The 23,124-nt window shown below is 33.3% G+C and overlaps 1 protein-coding gene across 2 annotated transcripts; it reads left to right on the top strand.

Annotated features, from left to right (window-relative positions):
• Positions 1-222: 222 nt before the first annotated feature.
• LOC148282931 (ankyrin repeat and LEM domain-containing protein 2 homolog) lies at positions 223-22,199 on the top strand. Of its 2 annotated transcripts, XR_015821986.1 has the most exons (12): positions 223-861; positions 4,473-4,667; positions 6,857-7,041; positions 8,355-8,492; positions 9,423-9,596; positions 11,023-11,175; positions 12,574-12,767; positions 13,573-14,669; positions 17,688-18,006; positions 18,748-18,879; positions 19,204-19,634; positions 20,975-22,199. XR_015821986.1 is itself a non-coding variant. In XM_088224303.1 (11 exons), the coding sequence occupies exons 1-11, from the start codon at positions 618-620 to the stop codon at positions 19,577-19,579; spliced, it is 3,207 nt and encodes a 1,068-aa protein (XP_088080429.1). In that variant the 5' UTR covers positions 223-617; the 3' UTR covers positions 19,580-22,199. The 2 variants fall into 2 exon arrangements, 1 of the variants encoding a protein (XP_088080429.1); XM_088224303.1 differs by having other exon boundaries at positions 19,204-22,199.
• Positions 22,200-23,124: the final 925 nt, after the last annotated feature.

The following is a 23,124-nucleotide window of genomic DNA, read 5'->3' as shown; positions in this document are numbered from 1 at the left end:
AAAAAAAACATTGAGAAAAAAGTAATAAGTTTGGCAAGTGTACATATGATGCACAAAAAATACTTTTCGGCATTGCTACTAATTTCTATTCAACTCCTGAATTACGATTTCGCATTGTTTTCATTGATCTACTATCATTTTATGCGTCACATTTCTTTAGTGTAGATTTGGGTTTCAGCGTTTACGTAAAGTAAAAAGTAAAAAGCATTCGATGTGACAACGTCGCATCAGCTGTGGCCGCCATTTTAAGAGGACCCGCATAAAAAAATTGAAAAAATGAAAACCATTTCTATGAATGCAGACAATGTTACAAATTCTTTTTTACAAAGTGTAATTGTTATGGAACTAAACGGACTTTCTGCGATGTGTCGTTTAAAATAAAACTGACAAACTGTTTTATTTCTAGTTTCGAGGCAAAGGCAGGGCGCAGATGGTTTGTGCCAATTTGTGAACGTCTGCCATAATATTTTCGTAACGTTTGTTTTGTTTTAAATTAAAACGCACGCGATTGCATGACGATTCGTCTCTGACGTTTAGCTTTTGCGTCCCTGTGTTTACATATTTCGAACAAAGCGTTTGTTTATCATTGCTCGTGTTTTTGTAAATATTTCTGTATTATGTCGGGTAGTGCCGGGGATGAGCAGCTTGCCCCGGAGGGTAGTGAAGACAACAGTCTATCAGTTTCTCCCACACAGAAGCCCGTGGGATTTTTTACGCGTTTGCTATCATTTAGTCCAAAGGCTGGTTTGCTCTCATTCAGTCCACTCGGGCCTAATCCAGCTCTAAAATCCCCTCAAAGTGAAGATCCTTCACAAGTATACTATGGAGTCTACATCCCCTGCGAGAATAGAATTGGAGAAGGTAATAATAATCTTATTAATAGAATTTTTTACAATATTATTGTGTCAAAATTTGTGTGGTAAAGTTTTATATTTTTAAGGGATTTATCTGAACAAATACAGGATATGTTTTGAGAAGAGAACATGGAGTTCTAGGTTTATGAGGACATTTTAGTTTGAAATTCAAGGTATATAATATGGATGCTCCATAATGAGAATTGTGAATGGTACAGTCTGTAAAGTGATAACTTTGTAACGCGGATATACTAACAAGCTTTGTAAACGCCTGGAATTACATATTTCTTTTTCAAAACTCCATCTCTGTTAGTGATTTTTTCTGTATAAAAGAAAAAATGCAGGAACATTAGGAGGATCATTACTGCGCTTCTCCTACAAGCAACATCACTAAAATGTTTTTCCCAACGCTGGCAGATGCAGCTAACTCCCGTCGTCATCACCAACCCCGAGATCATACAAATCTTTACCTGACATGGAGATATGAGGAGTTACCTACATAGGTTTAAAATAAGGAATTATGACTTTTGCCCATGCGATAATATCTCCTTACAGAGCATCAAACATCGGTCATTTTAATGTTGGTTTTCCAGCTTGCAACGCCATGATCTCGAAGCGGAATGCAGGAAAGATGGAATATCACATTGTTATTGAAAGTAGTTACCAAACGCCATTTTCAAAAAAATAAAGAAAAATACGTGAGTTCTTAAAGTCGTAAATAACTTGTGCTGGAAACATGGAAATCGAGTTGTAGCAGAGTGGGATTTTAATCTGGGACCTTTGGTCCGTGAGTCCACAATACCACGGGACCGCAACCCATTGTTCTTGGACTTTGCAACGATGGTTATTCAACGCATTAAAGTAATTAACCAGAATTGATGATCACTCTTCCCATTGCAAAGAGTATAAATAGTAAATTTTTTCACAGAACCATAGTCTTGTAGTACATGACGCATAACGTTGCTTTAGTTCGTTTTTGTCCAACAGACCATTTTTAACAAAATTGAGTTAAGTGTACGGGAGTTCTGAGAAAGTCTTTATTTTATAAAATTCAAATGAAAAAAAAAATGTTTTAAGGGCTTTTTTAATAAATTTTGTCTTGAGTTGTGGTCATTATTTATGCCTATTTAGTAAAAAAAAAGCTTTACAGCTCTTTTTTGCAGATTTGTGTGTTGGTTTGTTGAACAAAAACGAACTGAAGCGACGATAAGGCTACCAACTACAGGCGTTCAAATATATATTTTTTAAATATATAAATTAACTCGATAAACACAAAATGATTTAGTCTGCATATTTTATAGGTTATAAACAAACGCATTCATACAGTTAATGTGTTTACAATCTATTGACTCATTATCAATATGATCCTTGACAAAATTTTCTTATCAAAAAATCCGGATTTTGTTTATAATGTGCTAATAATCACAACAATGTTATCTATTATTATTTATATTTAAATGAATAAATATCATAATCTTCTTTTATCTGCACCAAATGGTGCGTAGTACACCGCCCTGGACGGTACAGAGAATATGTTTCAATTTATAGCAAATTTTCTTTGTACAAAAAAAATATTTTAAAAATATACCAAAATCTCTTATTAAATGGTGCAAAAAATGAATAAAATAAAATTGTATGTTTATTTAACAATGCTTAGTAGTAATATACTATTATATTTAACAATATATTGTTAAGTATCCCCGGCATGGGTAACCCCAGTGAGGTCACATTATTTTTATTATTAATTATAGTTTGTAAGACAAAAAATATGAATAAATAAATATGTTGAGTCTATCCAATTTTTTATAGACAAGAAGTGGATTCAACCCCCTTGGTAGTTATTAATATTTATTTATTACAACAGAGATGAAGAACATTTTGTAATAGGTAATATAGAAGTCTAGGCATTTAAAAGGCTTATGACCTGTCTGTGGCTGGTTGGAGTGGCCACTTTAATATCAATAACTCTTAAAGGGATTGAATCCAGTTCTTGTCTACAAAAAATCGATGGATTTAAAGTATTTTTGATAAAACCAGCTAGTTCAAAAAGAAGTATAAAAATTGAAAAATATTTTCAGGCATTGCCTAGTATGTAGGTGAAATAATTCGGTCAGGATGTCACCCGCATCAATAAAGGTTTCAGCTCTTTAACTTTACAAAGATCAACAGGTGGAGGAATTGAAGGAACATAGATGTTCAAACATTGTCTGAATGGTGAATGTTTGTCTGAAAGTGGCCACTTAAACCAGCCAATGGCAGGTCATAAACCCTGTAAATGCCTAGACTTCCAAAAAAGGTTCTTCATCTCTATTGTAATATATTAGGAATATTATACTATTCGTTTTTTTTATTTGAATGAAAATATTACTCATCATAATCATTCCCTTTCAGCACCTACTGTTTCATAGGGTACTACATTGGCACACCAATCGCATCATATCTTAATATTTTTTTGTTACATGAAGGTAAGATGATCAGTCTCACGCTTCCGGTGCCAGTCCAGGGACTATGCAATATTCTAATGTGAAAGCATCTTTTTAAATAAATATTTTTAAGTCACCTATGTCGGGAATCGAACCCTAGTCACGTCAAACGCTACGCTCAGGCTTTGGACATCTTGAGCGATGAATGTGATGTTTTACCAAATGTGCGTAAACGGGCATGTCTATTGTCTGATAGTGAATAATTTTTGTTAGGATTTTAAAAGTATTTGGTTGTCATGTTCTATTATTCAATAAAATTAAGGAACAATAAATAGACAATCAATTTTTTTTGAAATCCCAAATTAATTTTTAAGCAACTAAATCTATTCATATTGTTTTTTAAGCCCCTTTTCACTCGTTTAAAATAGGAAAAATATTGTTTGATTTCGGGAAAATATTGTTTGAACTAGGTAATCGCAAGCGCCCAAAAGTTATCTATGAGAATTTCAGTAATATTTGCACATTTATTTTCATACTTATAATTTTTTTTTAAATAAAATAAATATTCTTCTTAAATTTTCAAGTTATTCGCCGTATCCGCTTAGGTGTAATAAATAAATGAATATTACAAAAGAGATGGAGAACATATACATAAGATGAATGTTAAAGAAAGTCAATTTGGACACAATCAGACAATACCAGAGAAAAAGTAAAGATCAGACTCCCATTTGGAAAGAAGTTCTCCGAACTCACAAAATCAAATTTTATGCAAGGCGGTGAAAAAATGGGAAAAACATTTATGAAGAAAAAAAATCTGAATTTAAACTTATCGTGACATCTATGTGTTGGAATAATTTATAAATAGTATATTTATCATGTTATTTTTAGAGCACACATAAGAATGTTTACGTGTGTACTATTTCAAGATTTAAAATAAAATTAATTAAACATTGCTTTTTAATGTAATACACAATTTTATTGTAGCACAATTATTAGAATGTCAGAGTGTTGAAAAAACACATTGTCAGAATAATGAATGTAACAAAGTGTATAAAGTGAAGACTTAAACCAGCCAAAGACAAGTCATAAGCCCTGTAAATGCGTAGACTTCCATATTCCTTTCTCAAAATTGTTTTCCGTCTGCTGTACCAATATAACATGATAATTATGTTTACTAGCAATTTTTTTTTTTCAGAAGCAAATGAGCTGCACGTGTACACTGATAGGGTGGCTGCCCTTAAAGTTGCTAAGAAATACAAGGAAGCTCGATTTAAGGCCCTTCGGAATAGAAGGGAAGCTGTTGTCTTCGCCCTGAGGGGGGCGGAACCTTCCTCGGACAAAACTAACCAAAGTATCGGTGACAGTCTCCTGGTCGATGCCAACAATGACGGTAGTTAAGCTATGCTTTCTAAATGAAATTCATTTAAATCTGTAAAATTTATCTTGAAAAAATGATTGATTTTAACTATTAAAAGAGTGTGCTAAAAATCCCTATGGAAACTGTGCCGTAATATTGTGTTATGTTAAGCAAATGACGAGATATTTTTAAACACAGATATTTAAAAACAAAAAAATAATACACACATAATATGCTGTTTAATAATCTATTTTCCACAATTTATAAAAATAATTATCTAATTTAGGCCCGTTAGAGCAAAATACGACTTCATTATTTAAAAAAAATAAGAGAGATACTGTATATTTTTTTGTAATTTATATTTTACATTGAAAATATTTATTAATCGAAAAAAAAACACATTTTTGTAAGGCGTCACATCCCTTTATGTACAAAATATTTTTTTTCTTTTACATAATGGGAAACGTTAATATAAATGTATCAGTTAAATTTATATAAACATTTGTATTTCTTTGTAATCTTAGAGTAATAACACCCACTGGCTAATATAGTCGCCCATATGAAGAAAAACCATTATATAATTATTAACCACGAAGTTAGCCACAGATTACAGCAATACAACTGGCTGTAAGGACTCGGTTTAAGAATTGCAAGCGCAAACTAAAACTGTCCGCTACACGTTTGTTGTTTGTCTAAAAACCAAACCAAAAATTTGGAATTCTTTTGTTCTATGCAATAGAGCTAAAGGGCTTCTCTAGTCAAGTATTACTCTGAGTTTGTTGTACTAAAAAAAAAGATATATACAGGGTGTTCTTTAAATCCTGTCACATCCGAAACCACGATGATCAGTATGACCAAGAAGACATATTGGCACATTAAAATAAATTTTTAGAACTAATAAAGTTTACAAAAATAAAATATTAAAAAAAACAAATGGTTGCTTACTTCTGCAAGGGAGAAGCGAGGAGAGGGGAGGGAAGAGTCTGATACACCGTTAATCGCTCGGCCGTGCCCCCCTCGCTTCTCCCCTGCAGAAGTAAGCAACCATTTGTTTTTTTAATATTTTATTTTTGTAAATTTTATTAGTTCTAAAAATTTATTTTAATGTGCCAATATGTCTTCTTGGTCATACTGGTTTCGGATGTGACAGGGTTTAAAGAACACCCTGTTTATGTGTATCTTAGAAGATAAAGCACGGGAGTCCACTTTTTTGCTGTTTTGAAGCTAAAATTCAGAAATTATCGCAATAAGCCATTTTACATGCGAATAAAACACCGATGGCCGCTTTCATCATAAAAATGCATTTTCAAGTTGAAATAAAAATCTTAAGTTTACTTTGTTTCAATGCAAAAGACATCAATAGTCCCAGATATACTGTTTTAATATTTATCCACTATTATTATCAAAATAATCATTTTCTTACATTAAAAGTTGCTTATGAAATTCCCATTTGGTTCAAAAGTTATGATCTTTTGGAAATGGAAAAATCCCTAAATCTTGTTTCCTGAACATTTCATTCAATGTGACTCCCGTGGTTTTAAGTTACAGATGTAAGGTTTTAAGTTATAGATATAAGTCTTGTATTCTGTGTAGACTTATGTGATATCATAGCCACACAAGAGCTCATAAATAATAAATAATGACTATATAATCTATAATTACATAAATTAAAATGCGAGTGATGTGGCAATGACTGAAAAAATTTTGTACTTCTTTTTATACCATTTACTTTAATCAACAATATTTTGAGTATGTTCATACGTTTGTATACATGGCTGGATTTCACTCAGTAGATATTTATCAAGATAATGTTACACAGTGACAGGTCATAGGCCCTGTAAATACCTAAACTTCCATATAACCTTTTAAAAACATGTTTTCCCTCTCTGTTGCAACAAATTTGAATCTTGATAACTTCCTTAACTTGGGAGTGAAATCCCTTATCTACAAACTTTTAGACATAATTGCCTAGCTATGTACTCTTGTAAGCTGTGCAAAGTTTCTAATAAAAAAATATGTAAATATGGTTGAATGTATAATTAAATAAATAAATACTAAAAACATTGTTGATGTGTTTTTTACCTGCATTTGATTTCCGTAAAGAAATAGCAATTTTTTATGTAAATCAGTTGTAATTTGGTTATATTTATTTGAAAAAGATTTAATTTAAGTGAAAAACCTGTACATATTTTGAATTCTATTAATGATTGAAATTTTTCCAGCCATGCAGCCCGTTTCCCAGCTCGCTGGAGGCGAGAAGCCATCGCAGTTCAAAGGGCCAAAGTGTCAAGATATGATCCAATTCCGGAAGCTGATAGAATCTGGGGACGTGGAGGAAGTACGGAGTACGGTGTGGGGCAACCCACGATACCTGGTCAGCAGTGGAGACACTCCCTCAATACTTCGGGTGAGTTCTGTATAGAGCTATATTATTTATTTACGGACTGATCTGTCCGTTACGATAAATACATAAAAAAATTATACACAGGTACAATAAAAACTAAACTAAAACTAAAGAAAATTAAAGCTACCACAAAAAAATTGTAATCTGGTTTATTTTAGTGATATAAAAAAAAATCTTATTTGATTTATTTTTTTTGCACCACAACAGGCCCGGAGGCCTAATTACAGTGGTAAATTACCCAGGCACAGAGAATGGTGAATGTTACACAGTGTGTAAAGTCAATGAAAATATGCTTAACTGCCGATATGTACAGACAATTATGTCCAATTATGACAATTATCCATATTATCATTACTGGGGCAGGTAAAATTCCATACTCCGACTCGTAGATTGAGAAACAATTTTTATTTATTTATTTAATGCACAAAATACACAATTTTACATAGACACAATTATATGTTTTTTATATCCCAACTTGTTCGAAAATTCCGTGTTAAGTCAGGACTCTTCGATATATAAATCAAAAATATTTATTTACATATTAAAACAATATACAGGTAATCAAAACAATATGCAAAATAATAAAAAAAATAAAAATTTATAATACATGTCGATAATGGAATCAAAAGTTATATAATAATACGAATGACAGTGATGACATACACATATACGAAATACGTATATGGATAATAATGAAAACAGCAGCGATGTTATGCATTTATTCCCGAAGCAATCTCATACAATGAAGTGCTATTCATCGATCAGCCTAGAACAAACTATGGCCCCAATTCTCCAATGACCCGCCTTTGTCAAATTCTTAAATCAAGACAAGATCTGGACTTTTTTGGTTTAAGTTTACAACGATTTAAACGAGCACTAAATAATCCAGATAGAAATAGTCCAGATCTTGTCTCGATGTTCCGTATATTTGTCAATGCTTCTTTTCTTATTTTTTTTATGTTTTCAACTGTTCTTATATTGTAATATTTATCCCTGTAAATTGTATAAATGGACAATGTCCGTAAAGAAATAAATAAGTCAAGCAATTCTGGCTTACATTCGTACGGCTTTTGGGTGCGTAAAACAGTGAATATACAAACTTTGTATTTATGATTAAAATTTTATTATTATTATTAGTTTTAGCATCATTCAATAAAAACACATCTAATGAAAAAGTCCTGCTTAAACACAGAAAATTCCAAGCTAGTCAGGACCTGACCAAACAGTGAAATAATGAAATATTTCTGTCCCGGGTCACAGTACATATTTTGCAGATGTAATTAACATTTTATTTGTTGTGTATTTTGTTTCCACAGGAAGGCTCTAGATACAATTCCCTCCACATAGCAGTGAGGTCCTCTAATGCCCTCATGTGCGACTGTCTTCTCTCCACAATTAGTGATCCTCATTTCATACAATTACTGTATGGTGATGAGAATATAGAGAGCTCGAAGGTAAGTTATGTTTAAATTATTTTTAATTTTTTTATTCTTCAGAAGAAAGGTGGTTTGACTTTTCTTCATACAGACGTATTCCTGTATTTCCTCCCTGGATTATGGCACTAGAGCAGTGATTTTTTAAGATACAATAGATATTTACCATTAGCGTGTCCTTATCGTTTCATTTTTTTGATAAATTATTTCTTACGAAAGTTGGGATCATATATAAACCCTTAAAAGCGCCCAGTTTTATCTGCCGTCTTCAGAAGTACGGTAAACGAATGTGATAACTGTTTTTGAAAAAAGCAAACAATACCGACAAAGAAAATTTAATTCTTTTTTTTAAAAAGAAATATTTGCGTTCTTATGATTTACCTAAATATTTAATTTTGAGGGCCGTTTTCAACGAGTTGTAAATAACTCACTATTAGAAAATGGAATCAAGTTGGGGTAGAGTGGGATTCGAACCACGGACCTTTGGTCCGTGAGTCCGAGACACTAGCCACGGGACCACAACCCGATAATTCTAATACTCTTTCTTAAAAAAACCAACCAAATCAACTCAGTTTTGGGGTGTGGAAAACGGGACAGCAAAACATCAATTTTGTAAATTTTTTGAGGTATTTGTGAGAGAGTGACAGTAAAACAATGTTCAAATACCTATTCATCGAAGTTTTCACCCCCTGTCTATCCTTTTAATTCACCCTTTCGGTCTGTCTCTTTCGACCGGGTTACGCCGAGTTTGTAACAGTTTATTTGAGTTTTATAGTCCCAACTCAACACAGGACTTTTAGTCCCACGGAGTTAGGACCTATGTCACAAAAAATGTGTAATAAACGGGTCTTTAAGTAAATAAATAAATAGATACTACAACAAAGATGAAGAATATTCTTGAGAAGGAATATGGAAGTTTTAGCATTTACATGTATAAATTTTTTCTTTCAGACGAGAGCTGGTGTGTTGTTAGATCTATACTTGAACATGCCAGATAAAGCGATGAATGAGACGCCACTCCATTTTGCTGTCAAATACGGTGCTAAGGAAATAGTAGACTTACTAGTGTCCTTTCCGCAGTGCAGCCTTAATGTGAAGAACAAGTTTGGAGATCTGCCTAAAAACGTATGAATAGTAATATTTTGTTTTATTTTGCATTATATCGTTGTGTTTCTGGCACAAGTTGGTAACCAACATTACACTAGTCGTAAGATGTTGCACTTTTAAAGTTGAAAGCTTATCCCAAATCCACATTTCAAATAATGGGATATGCTAAGACCACCATAAGTGCTGCAAATATAAAATTTTGTTTTATGTTTATATTTATGTTTATGTTTATATGGTAGAATTGGCTCTGCACTATGTAGCCATTTTACTGGAATAAAAAAAATAATAATAATAAAATAAAATAAAACCAGGAGTAGAATATTACAAACCATTAATTTTTGTACAGGGTGGGCCATCTAGTGGTTTGCTTTTAAATTATAGGGTACGGCAACACTGGAGTGACCGATTTTCTTGAAATTTGGACAACTCGTCAGTCTGATATTCCGCTGCACGAAATAAACATGTTTTCGCTTCAGGAGCGTTTCGAAATATTAAAAACTTATTTTCAACGTCAGTGTTGTGTAGCCGAAACCATGCGATTTAAAAAATAAATATGGATTGTGAAAAAGCGCCAAGCGGAACCGCTGTAGTGAAATTGGTGAAGGAAGTTCGGGAGACAGGCTTGCTATCGGATAACAGAAGTGGTCCCCGAGCTCGGACATTGCGCACGCCCGAGACAGAATCCATCGACCTCAACTGGCCATTAGTCGCACCAGCCTGAGGAGAATACTGCACAAAGATCTCGGATTATTCGCCTACAAGGTCCAGATGACTCAGGAGTTTAAAGCAAATGACCATCCGCTTCGATTCACTATGTGGGGCCCAGACTAGCTCAATAATGACATGGACAAAGAGGAAATTACAAAATTTTGAAACAGTTTAAAACATTGCAATTTCTCTCTATATTATATATTAAAATGTGCAGAAAATTAAATAAACAAACAATACATTTGTGGAGCAGGTATTTTAAAATTGGTTTGGCCGAATGATGCAATCCATTTTACTTCTACCTACCTCCACTATCCATTTTTTAATAGCAATTTTAAACATTTTTTCATTACTAATTGTTTTAGTATATAAATAGGATAGGTTTCCTTGTATAAAAATCAATTCGGGATGAAATTATTTACTTTATGTTGTACATTCATTTTATTAATAGTATAACATGATAACAAAATACTATCACTAGCATATATTATACTCCTATATAGTAGGTATGGGTGATGCAGGGAATTTAAAAAAGAAATTGCAGTGTTTTATTACTTTTACGCATTTTCAAATTAATGTTTTTTTTTTTTTTTTTTCTTTAATTTTTGCATTGTGTTATTTCAAAACTGTGTGAAAACAGGTCCCAGTGTAATTTATTTTGTCCTTTGTGAACTAAAAAAATGTTGTGTTAATTATTTCTTAGCAATTTACTAAAATATTAAATAAATATTTTCAGATAATATGTCAGCGCGCCGAAAGCAACAATACTGCGCTCATTTCCGAGATAAGCCACATGCTGAGAGAGAGATACTACGTTCCTGTTCTGCACAGCGAGGATATCACCCGCCAGCCGGTTATCGGAGAACCATTCTCTCCTGCAGTTCCTCCTGTATGTCTCCCATTTGGGTTATTTATTTATTTCATATTTTGTATATTTTACTTGGCAACTTAATCGCTACACAGCTTGGCCACCGCATACCACATCAGGGCCCCTATCCTATTGGGAAGTTAAAATTTATCTCAAATTTTATCTACAAAGTAAAATTAAGTTTTCTGTATCAGAAATAGAATATATTTAATAAAATAAATAAAACAACTTTGTTTTTAACCACTAATTTTTACATACTTCTTCGTCAAGGTTTACGTAACTAATGAATTGATTCCTTTTTTTAAAATTTCTATCATATTGGGTCCACGTGTAGTATTTAGTGAACATGATAGAAATAAATTTTTTTAAAAAGGAATCAATTCATTAGTTACGTAAACCTTGACGAAGAAGCTTGTTTGCTTTGAAACCGGTCGGTGAAAAATAAAAATTAGTGGTAAAAAACAAAGTTGTTTTATTTATTTTATTATAATAAAAACCACAAAGTTAGTGCTTACAATATAAACTTTATATATAGAATATATATTCCCTTTTTTTTTAAAAACATGTTCAATTACAGGTTACCGGCGTTAATAATAATAATTTTTATTTTATTTATTTCTTTTTTTTCTCATAAAAACAAAACACATTACGGAATTTATACAATGGTTACAATATGTCGGTAGAAATATATACATTAAATGTGTCTCAATTACATGATGAGTATAACTTTTATTATAACATAATAATATTTACTCTAAGTACTAGTTTTACTCACAAAAAATCTAGTGTATCCTTTTTATTATTGTACATGTTAGTGAGGGTATATATATTTAGGGCGTGTGAGGGTATATGTGTATAGGTGTGTGAGTATTGTAGGTATGCGAGAGTGTGTAGTGAATATAAGTGGACTTATTGAACAATGATTATCAAAAAAATATCTGTTTTGTTAAAACCTTAATGAGGAAACCTATCAACCACCTTATCGATCGATGTAAAATTGTTAAGATTGTTAAGAACGCTCCGGTCTAAAATCCAAATTTAAAATTATGTAAAAAAAATTGAAAAGTAATAAAAAACAATAAATATATATATATATGTAAGTACTCATTATTCACAGTAATCTGTCACAATAGATATTCACGGGTCGCAGCGACGTCGGGAGCTTGAATAGCGCTGACCCCCACCTCTAAGAATAAGAATATACACATTTTCGTACATAAATACCGATGTTAGTTTATACCATCTCATTATGTACCAATGAAGATAGCATTCATAATCGTGGCGCTGAGGAAAAATAGCTCGCTGCCGAAAAGCTGCCCGAAGGAAGGTAATTTAAGAGTACATTGTATGTACTCTTAAATTACCTCCACGGAACCTTCTTGGAACTCTAAATTAATTCCCGATAATGTCTTTCTTTAGGTTCTCAACGCTGATCCCATCAGCCCTCGGCTGGAGATCAGGGCCTTTGCTGGCCCGATGGAGAGGGAGGAGGCGGTGAGCTTCAGGAGGAAGTGGAAAACCCCTCCCAGGGCTGGCCCAGGAGAGAGGGGAACTTTGGCTGCCGCAAAGTTCCGACTAGAAGATGTCCACAAAGGCTTAGAGAAAGCTGGAAGGTTGGTTTATATAAATACTTAAGTTTTATTCAAACTTACCTTTTGATTAAATAATGCGCCTACAGTCTGTATAATTTATGCTGCAGCAAAATTTATTTTAGTTTTTAACAAGTTGAGACACATTGCGTGTAGCGTAGGATAAGGCTATTCTATCTTTAGATTTCTTTGGGATGATCAGGTAAACTAAATTCTCAAGTGTAGTCAAGTCATGCATTCGACACAGTGCATCACGAGGGTCTCTTACATAAGGTAATAGAGGGGATGTCTGAGAGGACAAACTACATAGGGCGCCCTTGCCGATAAACACTTTGAACATTTATGCGAGGCTGCTGAAGAAGGCCGCACTGGACAGGCCAGTGACAGGAGATGCAGAGCTTTGCTGCAAACCAATAGAGGATTGATACCGGAGAGAGAGAGAGAGAGTCATGTCAAAAGCAAATACAGTTGAAGGGCATGTATGATGTTAGGACTGTCTGTCAGGGCAGATGTATGTGGTGTTTGTGTGTTGTGATTTTAAGTCCTTAATTATTTTTTCTGAAAATGAGATGATTATATTAATTAATTAATTTTATTTACAATACATTGATGTAACATTTAATTGAGACACAAATCCCAACTTCATGGAACCAAAGTCCTGTGTTGAGTTGGGAAGAATATATGTGTAACACTTTAACAAAAAAATACATTGCATATCAACATATAAAAGAAACATGCAATAAAAATTAATTAAAATTTAAACTAACAAAACTAAATCAGTATAATTTGGAGTGGTGAAAGTTTATAATACTCTTATTTGTTTGAACAGGAATTTGGCACAAAAGATGAACATTGGCTGGAGAGAATACTGGCCCTTTCTTGATACATTCACCGACCTCACTACTGAAGAAGGACTTGGCCTTTTAGAGGACTATTTGAAAAACAAATTTGTTGCCCAATGGAACAATTCTTCAAATTCAGTCATAGTTTCAGACAGTTTCCTATATTCCCCGAAAGTTCAGTCTAAAAGCGCCAGTCTCAAAACAGGAAATCAGAATGCGGAAAATCTATTAAGTCCCATGAGCGATCTGTGTAACGCTTTAGATTCTTGTAATCTGTCTGACAATCGCAGCAATGATTACAAATCTAACGCTCAAATAAAGACATTACCGGATTACAAACGCACGCAACAAATCGCAGAGGACGAATCGGCAGCTAGCTTATTTTTAAATCCCGGTCTTAATCCATATTTAAATGTAGAAAAATCTTGTCTTGTATTCGCAAAGAGAATAGCTCTCGGGCTGACCCATTCTCTTGCCACGGAACCAGAAATGGTCCTCGAGTGCCTCAAAACCGAAACGAAATATTTACAACTAACTGTTGCGAGCTTCATGGATGATCCGCGATTTCACACAGTCGACTTTCATTTGATCCATTCAAGAGTCGCACAGCTCATAACCCACACACTCATAGCGGAGTTAAAATACAAAGACGATTTAGACGCATTAAAGTCTCCGTTAAAAAAAGTCGCGCACTTTAGTAACCGATGCTTAGATTCTTACTCATCGGACGAAGAAGAAATGGCTTTCCCTTATCGCTCGAGTCCGAAAGAAAATAAATACTTCGCAGACAGGAAGCAAAAAGAGATTAACGCGCAAGTTAGCTGTATAGCGAGCAGTATTTTGGATTGGGTGTCCAACACAAAGGCGCAAGACCCCATCAGGTCATATAAAACCGAAGAAGAGTGTATAGATATTTGGTCAAATCTGTACAAGTGTCAATGTGCGTGGCAGATGGAACAGTTCTCTAGAAATCACCGGAAGAATGCCTCGATGAAGAGGAATCAATTGAAATTAGAATCAAAAGAACTTTCAACCAGTCCTAAGGGCGTCGATATAGTTTCAAGAAAACTTGTGTTTGACAATGGTAAGTTTTAATTTATTTGATAATAGTTTAACCTAAAAGGTACTAGGTGTATCCTAAAGTAAGTTCCGTTTGACGTATAAGAAAAGAAAAAGTACGCATACAGAAAAAAAATATTCTAAAAAAATTTTTAGACCTTAAATTATATAAAATTTCTACACAATTACCACTATTTTGTAAAAAATTGTCGTAGTGCGGCGGCACAAGCTTTCGTCGCAAAATGGGACGCCATTTGGACTTCATTTAGTCGTGCACATTATCACGACCTTCATTGAACTTTCCATCTCCTTACCATTGAATCACTTATCACATTTTCCCCCTGCGCCTCTCGGATCTGTTGATAAACGTGGAATGTTTTAATCTTCTTCGCATTGAAGAAACGAATTACAGCACCGCGAAGCATACACAACAGTCAGCTAACTCACAATGGTATCAACTCCTTGCAATAGGTCATGGCATGCGTGAACCTGCTATCGCTCCAGAACTTGAGCTCTGGATATACTTCGTATATTAAATTATATTGTTCTGGTTTGGTTATTTGATTTAGTTAGTTGTAAAAATTAACCAAATAATGTTTCTGAAAATTACAGTAGGATCTGTTCCTATCACAAACTGAACGAATTCCCTCCAATTAAGTTAAACAATTAAGATTTTTGACATAAAAACCATAGAAAAATTAACACATCATTCGTCATCATTCACAAATTAGTTTGCCCATCATAAATAGCGTAATAACGAAATTCATCACTATCCTACGAGAGGAGGTGGAGGTTTCAGACTCCCCAAAACAAGAATTCAGGCAATCTGTATCATAAAGGAGTTAAGATGTTTGAAGAGTTGCCAAAAGAGATTAGCGATGTTGGGTCTATCGCATAATTTCGTGGGATGGCGATGATTTTTGTTAAAAACAAACATCCATATGGGTAGATAGAGTCATCGGAAAGTGTCTGGATTTTATAACAATGTTTTGTTTTTGAAATTATTTTTGTAAGTACCTATATTGTTTATTAGTTAAGGCGTAACTAGGGTTTAATTTTTTTTTGTACAGCTATCTAAAATAAATACTAACATATTACAACAGAGATAAAGAACTCTTTAGAGAAGGGAATATAGAAGACTAGGCATCCACAGTACTTATGACCTGTCATTGGCTGGTTTAAGTGGCCACTTTACACACTGTGTAACATTCACCATTTTTCCTATATTTGCCGGTCGAATCCAGTCCTTGTCTCCAAAAATTTGGACAGACTCAAAACATTGTTGTTAAAATAAATACATTACACAAATGCCTGTTTTAAATTTCCGCAGGGCGGAAAGGTTGACGGATGCCACATGTAATAATAAAAGCGGGTTTCTAAAATTCTAAATTAAAAAAAAAAAAAAATTCTTCATTTACGTCTTAATCAAATGTTTATTTTTATATAAAGTTTATATTTGAAGCACTAACTTTGTGGTTATTCATTATAATAAAATAAATAAAACAACTTTGTTTTTAACCACTAATTTTTATTTTCCACCGACGGTTTCAAAGGAAACAAGGTTCCTCGTCAAGGTTTACGTAACTGATGAATTGATTCCTTTTTATAATTTTTTTTTTTATCATTACGTAAACCTTGACGAAGAAGCTTGTTTGCTTTGACACCGGTCGGTGGAAAATAAAAATTAGTGGTTAAAAACAAAGTTGTTTTATTTATTTTATTGTTTATTTTTTTTAATTTGTTTATTTTTCCATACATATATTATTTACATAGAAATATAATTACAAAAATACACTTTAGAAAAATACATCTTAAAATTAAGCTATAACATAAATTGGAAAAAATGCCCACAAAGACTTCAGCGTCTGAGCGTGGGCCATTCCTTTTTTAATTATTAAAAAGTTTATAGCATATAAATATGGTATGACATGACCATGAAAAGAAAATAAAAACCAAACTAACATATGGTGATATTACGAAAACATGATTTATTTTCAGTATGCATTTATTTTTAATTTTAATAAAAAAAAATTTTTAAAGAATGTGTCTATCTGTTCCTTCCATGCTAATTCAAGACCTCAAACCTACTACTGTACCAGTGATTTAATGTTTTGTAGTTCCTTAGTTAGAAGATTGAAGGATCTTGGACTAACATGTAAGGAGTGCCTCTGTGCGAACTTAGTTCTGCATCCTGGAACTGACAGTACACTATCAGATCTATTACTAATACGATTTAAATTATTACTAAACAATTCCCTATTCAAGTAAACATATTTCAGGTATTTACTTATATACTCTACGTATAATTTGTTAATAGTGAATAGTCTATGTTTTTTGTAAATTATTTTAATTATATTTTTCTGTGCAATTTCTATTGAGCGACTACGCACGTCCAAGACTCCTCCCCACCCTATTATACCATATGTTATTGAAGATATTCTATTATACCATATGTTATCAATATGTATCTTTTTTGGGTGAGCCCGTGTAAGTTTGATTCGTTCCGACGTTTCGGCTATCATTGCAGGAGCCATCTTCAGGGTAGACTGTGTGTTTTGTAGAAAAAATATTTTTTTAAATACTAGTAATTTGTACCGTGTCAGTCGGCAGTATCACATCCATATCATTTCTGCGTGTGTAGTACTGGGAACCATGTTAAGTTTAATTTCAGCCCGTCGTCTCTGTTTATGTTACTCAGGTGTTTGTGTATTTCAATTGCCTCTTATTATTCGTGCACTGTAATTGTTGGTTTATGCAAGGACGTGATAAAGTGTACATTGGACAAACATGGCGCATGGCAAATAAAATAATTGATAAACACAAAAGAGTTTGTAAACTTAGGCACCCTGAAAAATCTGCAATAGCGGGTCACTTTATACAGGACATCTTTCTCCGCTTTTGAACCAAAGATTTTGCATAAACCTAGAAATTACAGTGTACGAATAATAAAAGAAGCAATCGAAATGCACAAACACCTAAATAACGTAAACAAAGATGTCGATAAAATAAAATAATATTAAATTGCAACTTTACGACATTCTAGATAATGATAGAGGAGATGCAGTTTACTCCAGGTCACATCCGAAAAGTGACAGGAATCACAATCTACCAATCGACAATCCTTTATCCACGAGTCCCGGTACAAACAATATAAATAGTGACACAAGTGAATTGAAGAGAGAAAACCTAGTGCTATTTCTGAATGAAGACTTGAGTGATTCCGATAATGAAGTATTTCTGACTCCCCCTTCGAGTGTTAGGACAGAATTTTTGAGCGAGGAATCTGACTATGGAGATCTCCCTCTTGACTTAGAAGAGAAACCCGGTGTAGAGAATCATCCTTCGACTGTTTTTATCTATGGGTAAGTAGAAATTATTTTAATTATTCATCATCATACCCCCCTGGTGGTGGCACATAGGGCATGATGTAAAAATCCACTTTAAATATTTTGAACATTATTTCAGATTTATGAAAATACCCTATTAACTCTTGAAATAATTTGCTGAAAAAATCCTCTGGAAACGGTGCTGTAATGTCGTGTTAAATTAAAGCAAAAGACAGGATATTCTGAAATACAGATGTGGGGGACAGCGTCCACAGACAATCTCTGAATCTGTCTTTATTGGAGAAATGTAGAACGGAGATGGACTTTATATGCATTTTCAAAATTCTTTATGCTATAAGTGATGTCCAATCTCTGTTACAATAAATTTATTTTTATGTTCCCAACCGTGTCACCAGATGTCAAAATTTGCTATTTATCAAATCTTCTGAGAGCAACTTTTGTTTATATACCCCGATGTCCAGAATGTGTAGATTAGTCGATTCGTTGCCTAACTTGCAATTTTTTGGGATAGATCTTCCCCCTTTTCGTAGATTTCTTTGCCATTAACACTGTGTGGGATGGAAGAAAGATTGGCATGGCTTTGTTTGAAGTCTTGTAAGTTGATTGTGTTTTTGAATATATTGTATACCATTATTTTTTTGCCCTTATTTGTCTTTGCCACATAGTTTTACGTTCTTTTTGTTCGGATTCTTCATACAACTGTTGTAATTGGCCTAGGCCATATAGGGTAGTTATTTTACGCTTTATTTGTTTCAGAGAGGAGCCAAATAAAATGGACAAAGCAGTGTTTGATGTAATACGGGATAGTGCAGTTGATAGAGCAAAATACCCCTATGTATATAGTTGGAAACATGTTGTCGGACTGTATACCCCTGAAAATATGGAGAGGTATAAATATTATTAAATTTAATTTATTCACAATATTACCTTGATTATAAGGGCATGTTTTTTCCCATTTTGGTGTCTCTGAATTCGGGGTGTGTCTTATAATCAACGGCGTCTTACAATCGCTGTGAAATTCTGTCTGATAAAATTGTCTCAATTACCGCTTAAAATGTCCACAAGAAGACAAAATTATGATATTCATTAATAAGAAAAGTTATTGCATGTGAAAAAAGCACTTTTAGAGTTTTAAATTTAATTTAGGCAATCCCTTCAAAGCTTTTGTGAAATCCAAAAAGAAGTATGTCTTAACAAATAGTCTTGTTACAGCTGGCCCTCGACTCAACCAGATGAGAGTACCGAGGACATAAACTCTCCTATCTCCTGCTCGTTCAACATTGGATATATTTCAAGCTTTGGAACTAGCACCCCTTCTAAGAAAATCACAAACATTTTCACAGTCAGCAAAGATCTGAATGCCGAGAGTACGGGAAACACAACTCCTAAACGGCCAAATGGAATAGTCGTCAATCCTTTAGTAATGCTGACCCCTAAATCAAGCAGTCTTAGTAAAGAGGATTTTTTTAAAAACAGCGCCACTCCGCCTATGCAAGTTTCCAAGTGGATGCGTGTCACTGGTCCGAATTCTCCCCGATCCGCTTTTGTCAATAAAAACATTAGACCAAACGTCAGTTTTGGATTTTAAGTGTCAAGTCTTCAAATTCAAACCGAAATAAGGGAAATATCATATTGTGAATAAAGTAAGTATTAAGATCATATTTCATTTAAAATCACCATAATAGATTGAGTTTCTTTACTGACATTTCTTGGTGGAATTGCATTTTAATTATAATAAAAAAAACTATATTTAGTTTTATTCCACTTTTATTTATAATTTTCACCAGTGACCGGTTTTATTGTGACCGACATCAGACTGGTGGTAGACTAAACAAAATTATTATGTTATGCACGGGGATGTTAATCATGATTTTACATAATTATGGGAATAAGCGAGTTTAAATCAAACAAATGGAAGTATTTATTTATTCAGAGTAGGGTCAGGGTGCCCGACAGTGGATTACCCTTTTTTTTGGAGAGCTGTAATTTTGTAATGGTTTGAATACGAAAGCTAAAATTTGGTATCACTGTAGCATAATTATCATATTTTTGGACTGCATTGTATTTTTTTTAGATTTACTGACAGTATAAAGAGTTACAATGGTTTTGCTAAAAAAATGGGAAATGACTTACTGTGTACTCTAGGTAGGGTACAGTGGATCACAAATAAATCAACAGTGGTTCATTCTAGTACACTGTTAGTAAATATGTATGTATTTATAATTTAGTGAATATGTGGGTAGCGTAAGAAATACTTCTAATAGCTTAGGTACGTGGATCATGATTTACTGTGTACTACGGTATGTGATCCACTATCCCTATGCGGCCATTTTGATTTTCTAGTCAAACAAACACAAATTATTAATTTTGTTCGTGATAGTGATGCTGTTACATGTAACCAGAATACTCATAGTTTACAGTAAAATGAATGCTTTATAAAAATGTTACATGCAAATCAGATAAGAAACAGAAAATTTACCTTTAAAATTTAGTTTTGAACGCAAAAAAAATTAAATGGACGCACCACGTGTACGCACTGCCACAGCTACCAGCCCTAGTGGTGATGTGTTTCCCCTATGAGACCTTCTTTTTGTGAGCATTATTAAATTTACTGCTTATATTTTTACGCGCAGGGTACTTGATTCACTGCACCCACCTGAGCCACTGTCGGCACCTTTGCTTTACTTTATTTTACATTTTTTGAGACATAAGTTCCAACTCCATAGGACTTAAGTCCTCTGTTGAGTTTGGACAAACAATGAACTAAAACAGCATTTCGCAACAAAAGTGCTAGTTAACAAATATAATGTTATAATAATTATATGAATTTAAGTATTGTTTGAATATTTATAGTTAAATCATTGTTTCGTCTCCCACCAGTCGACGATATCGGTCACGACGAAACCCGGTCACCGGTGAAAATCATAAATAAAAGTGGAATAAAACAAAATACAGTATTTTGAGTTTGTCCAAATTTTTGTAGACAAGGACTGGATTCAACTCCCTGGGGAGCTGTTTATATTTACATATTACAACAGAGATAAAGAACATTTAAGAGAAGGTAATATAGAAGTCTAGGCATCTACAGGGCTTATGACCTGTCAATGGCTGGTTTAAGTGGCTACTTTACACACTGTAACATTCACCATTCTGCCCATATTTGAACATCTATATTCCTTCAATTCTTTCATCTGTTGATGTTTCCAAAAGCAATCGGCATACAATTTATTATGTGTATAAAATGTAGAGAAATATGAAATAGAAAAGGTTGTGAGACAATATTTGACAGGTTGTCAATCATAAAATATATTCTGTAAATTTGTATTTTGTACAATTCGAAATGGTAATTATCAAAGCTGTTTTTATATAATCATTTTATTGTCTGTTATGTCATTTTGAAATATGTATGTGAATTGTTTGAAATTTGGAGAACCGACATATCACTGTTACAATGAAAAATTGACCACGGAAAAAATATGTTTGGAAATAAAATAAGAATGCAGTCTATCAAAACAAAGTAGAAAATAATTGGGAGCACCGTTGTTTTTATACCTTTCCTTTTATAAAAATATGAAGCAGTATTAAAATAGAATTTATAATTTAGACAAAAGTAGCTATTTATAATTTGGCGTTGCCAGCGTAGTTCCGATTTTCACAGATTTCTACCTTTTTTGATAACTGAAATATTTTCAAAATGTATTTTTCTTTGCAATCAAAAGAGCCTTCTTAGATGATTCTACGCACAAAATTGTATTTTAAAGAAACACTTTTTTTAAAAAGAAGTTTTGGATTGTTAACACGCAGATTGTTTGGTCAATTATTTGTACAGTGGCGATATAATATAATATGTATTTGAAAAGCTTCTATTTTCACCGTATATGGATTTAATTTTTGAATCGAAATCTTTCAAATTGATTTTGGTATTTCTTTTTAAATAAATAAGAAGCTAGGTTAAAGTCAAAGGCTACGTAAAACGGTTTGACTTTGCGTTCATTTGTTTGTTAAATTTTTATCATTAGGTATCTAATGATAAAGTTTTCGACAAATCAAAATGATCCTTTTAAGATTCTATAGAAGTTTATATTTATAATATTGATTGGTTTTTATTATGAAAATGTATTTTTAGGGACCAAATTTTTTTATCAATTGATATTCTACTAATATTTAATTTTGAGTTACTCTCTACCATTTTGTAAATGGTTTAGCATGGCAATAATTAATATTGTAAATAAATAATATGAATGATTTTTAATTTATGAGTTTTTTTGTTACCCATTTTCCTATTTTGTTAGGTAACAATTTTCATGTTTTGTAATGATCGAAGTCATCTGTGAAGTCACCGGAATCTATCATATCGCTGGCCTTGTAAAACTCGTAAATCCCGAATTTACTTTTCTTCAGGGGAGAGTAAAAACAGTTTTTAGTTCAGTAGCAAATTGTAGCTTTCAATATTAAAAAAAATAAAATAATGCAACATTGTACGATTATACAAGTTTTATACACACATAGATTATTTGAAGTTTCAACAGAAAACGCCAAAATATTCTTTTTTACCATTTGTGGACTTACAAGTTTAGAGTGATGATATAACCAGATTATAGCCAGACATATGTGTATAGTCAGTCATATGTGTATCACAGCCGGGAATATGTGTATCACACCTGTGAATATGCGTAATCACTGTCTGACATATGTGCATCACAGTCTAGCATATGTGCTCACAGTCTGCAGTATGTATATCACAGTTTGGCATATGTATAATATTTCATCATTAAATATTCGGCAATCAAATATGCAACTACTATTCCATGCTCTCTTAGAGAAGTTAGTCTTATGGCGCAATCATCGGCTGGAAGTTTATGAGATTTCCTTAGCCAAATGCTAAAAATAACCAATAAAATAACTTTTTGAAATCTACTATCATCATCATTCCATGTCCGCTCCCTAGTTGGAGTATATGGTGTCCACGAAGATCCTCCAAGCATGTCTGTCGGCTGCCAGCTCCTGTGCATTCTCCCAAGTCAGGTTCGCGTCCCGTAGTTCTGACACGAACTGCCGACGAACAGTCCGCAGTGGACGTCGAGAACCTGATGCCTTGTAAAGTAGGCAAGCGTGGTTAAGGCTCTCAGCCAA

This window comes from Micrasema longulum, unplaced genomic scaffold, assembly GCF_059751315.1.
Source record: "Micrasema longulum isolate JH-2025_06_02 unplaced genomic scaffold, ASM5975131v1 h1tg000278l, whole genome shotgun sequence".
In the NCBI taxonomy this organism is placed as follows: Eukaryota; Metazoa; Arthropoda; class Insecta; order Trichoptera; family Brachycentridae; genus Micrasema; species Micrasema longulum.
This window is presented reverse-complemented; position numbering and strand designations above follow the sequence as displayed.

Bases quoted from the DNA above. Each gene is read 5' to 3' on its own strand.
- LOC148282931 (XM_088224303.1), top strand. From the start codon at position 618: ATGTCGGGTAGTGCCGGGGATGAGCAGCTTGCCCCGGAGGGTAGTGAA. The intron at 862-4,472 runs GTAATAATAATC...TTTTTTTTTCAG, and splicing joins CGAGAATAGAATTGGAGAAG to AAGCAAATGAGCTGCACGTG. The intron at 18,007-18,747 runs GTAAGTAGAAAT...TATTTGTTTCAG, and splicing joins TCGACTGTTTTTATCTATGG to AGAGGAGCCAAATAAAATGG.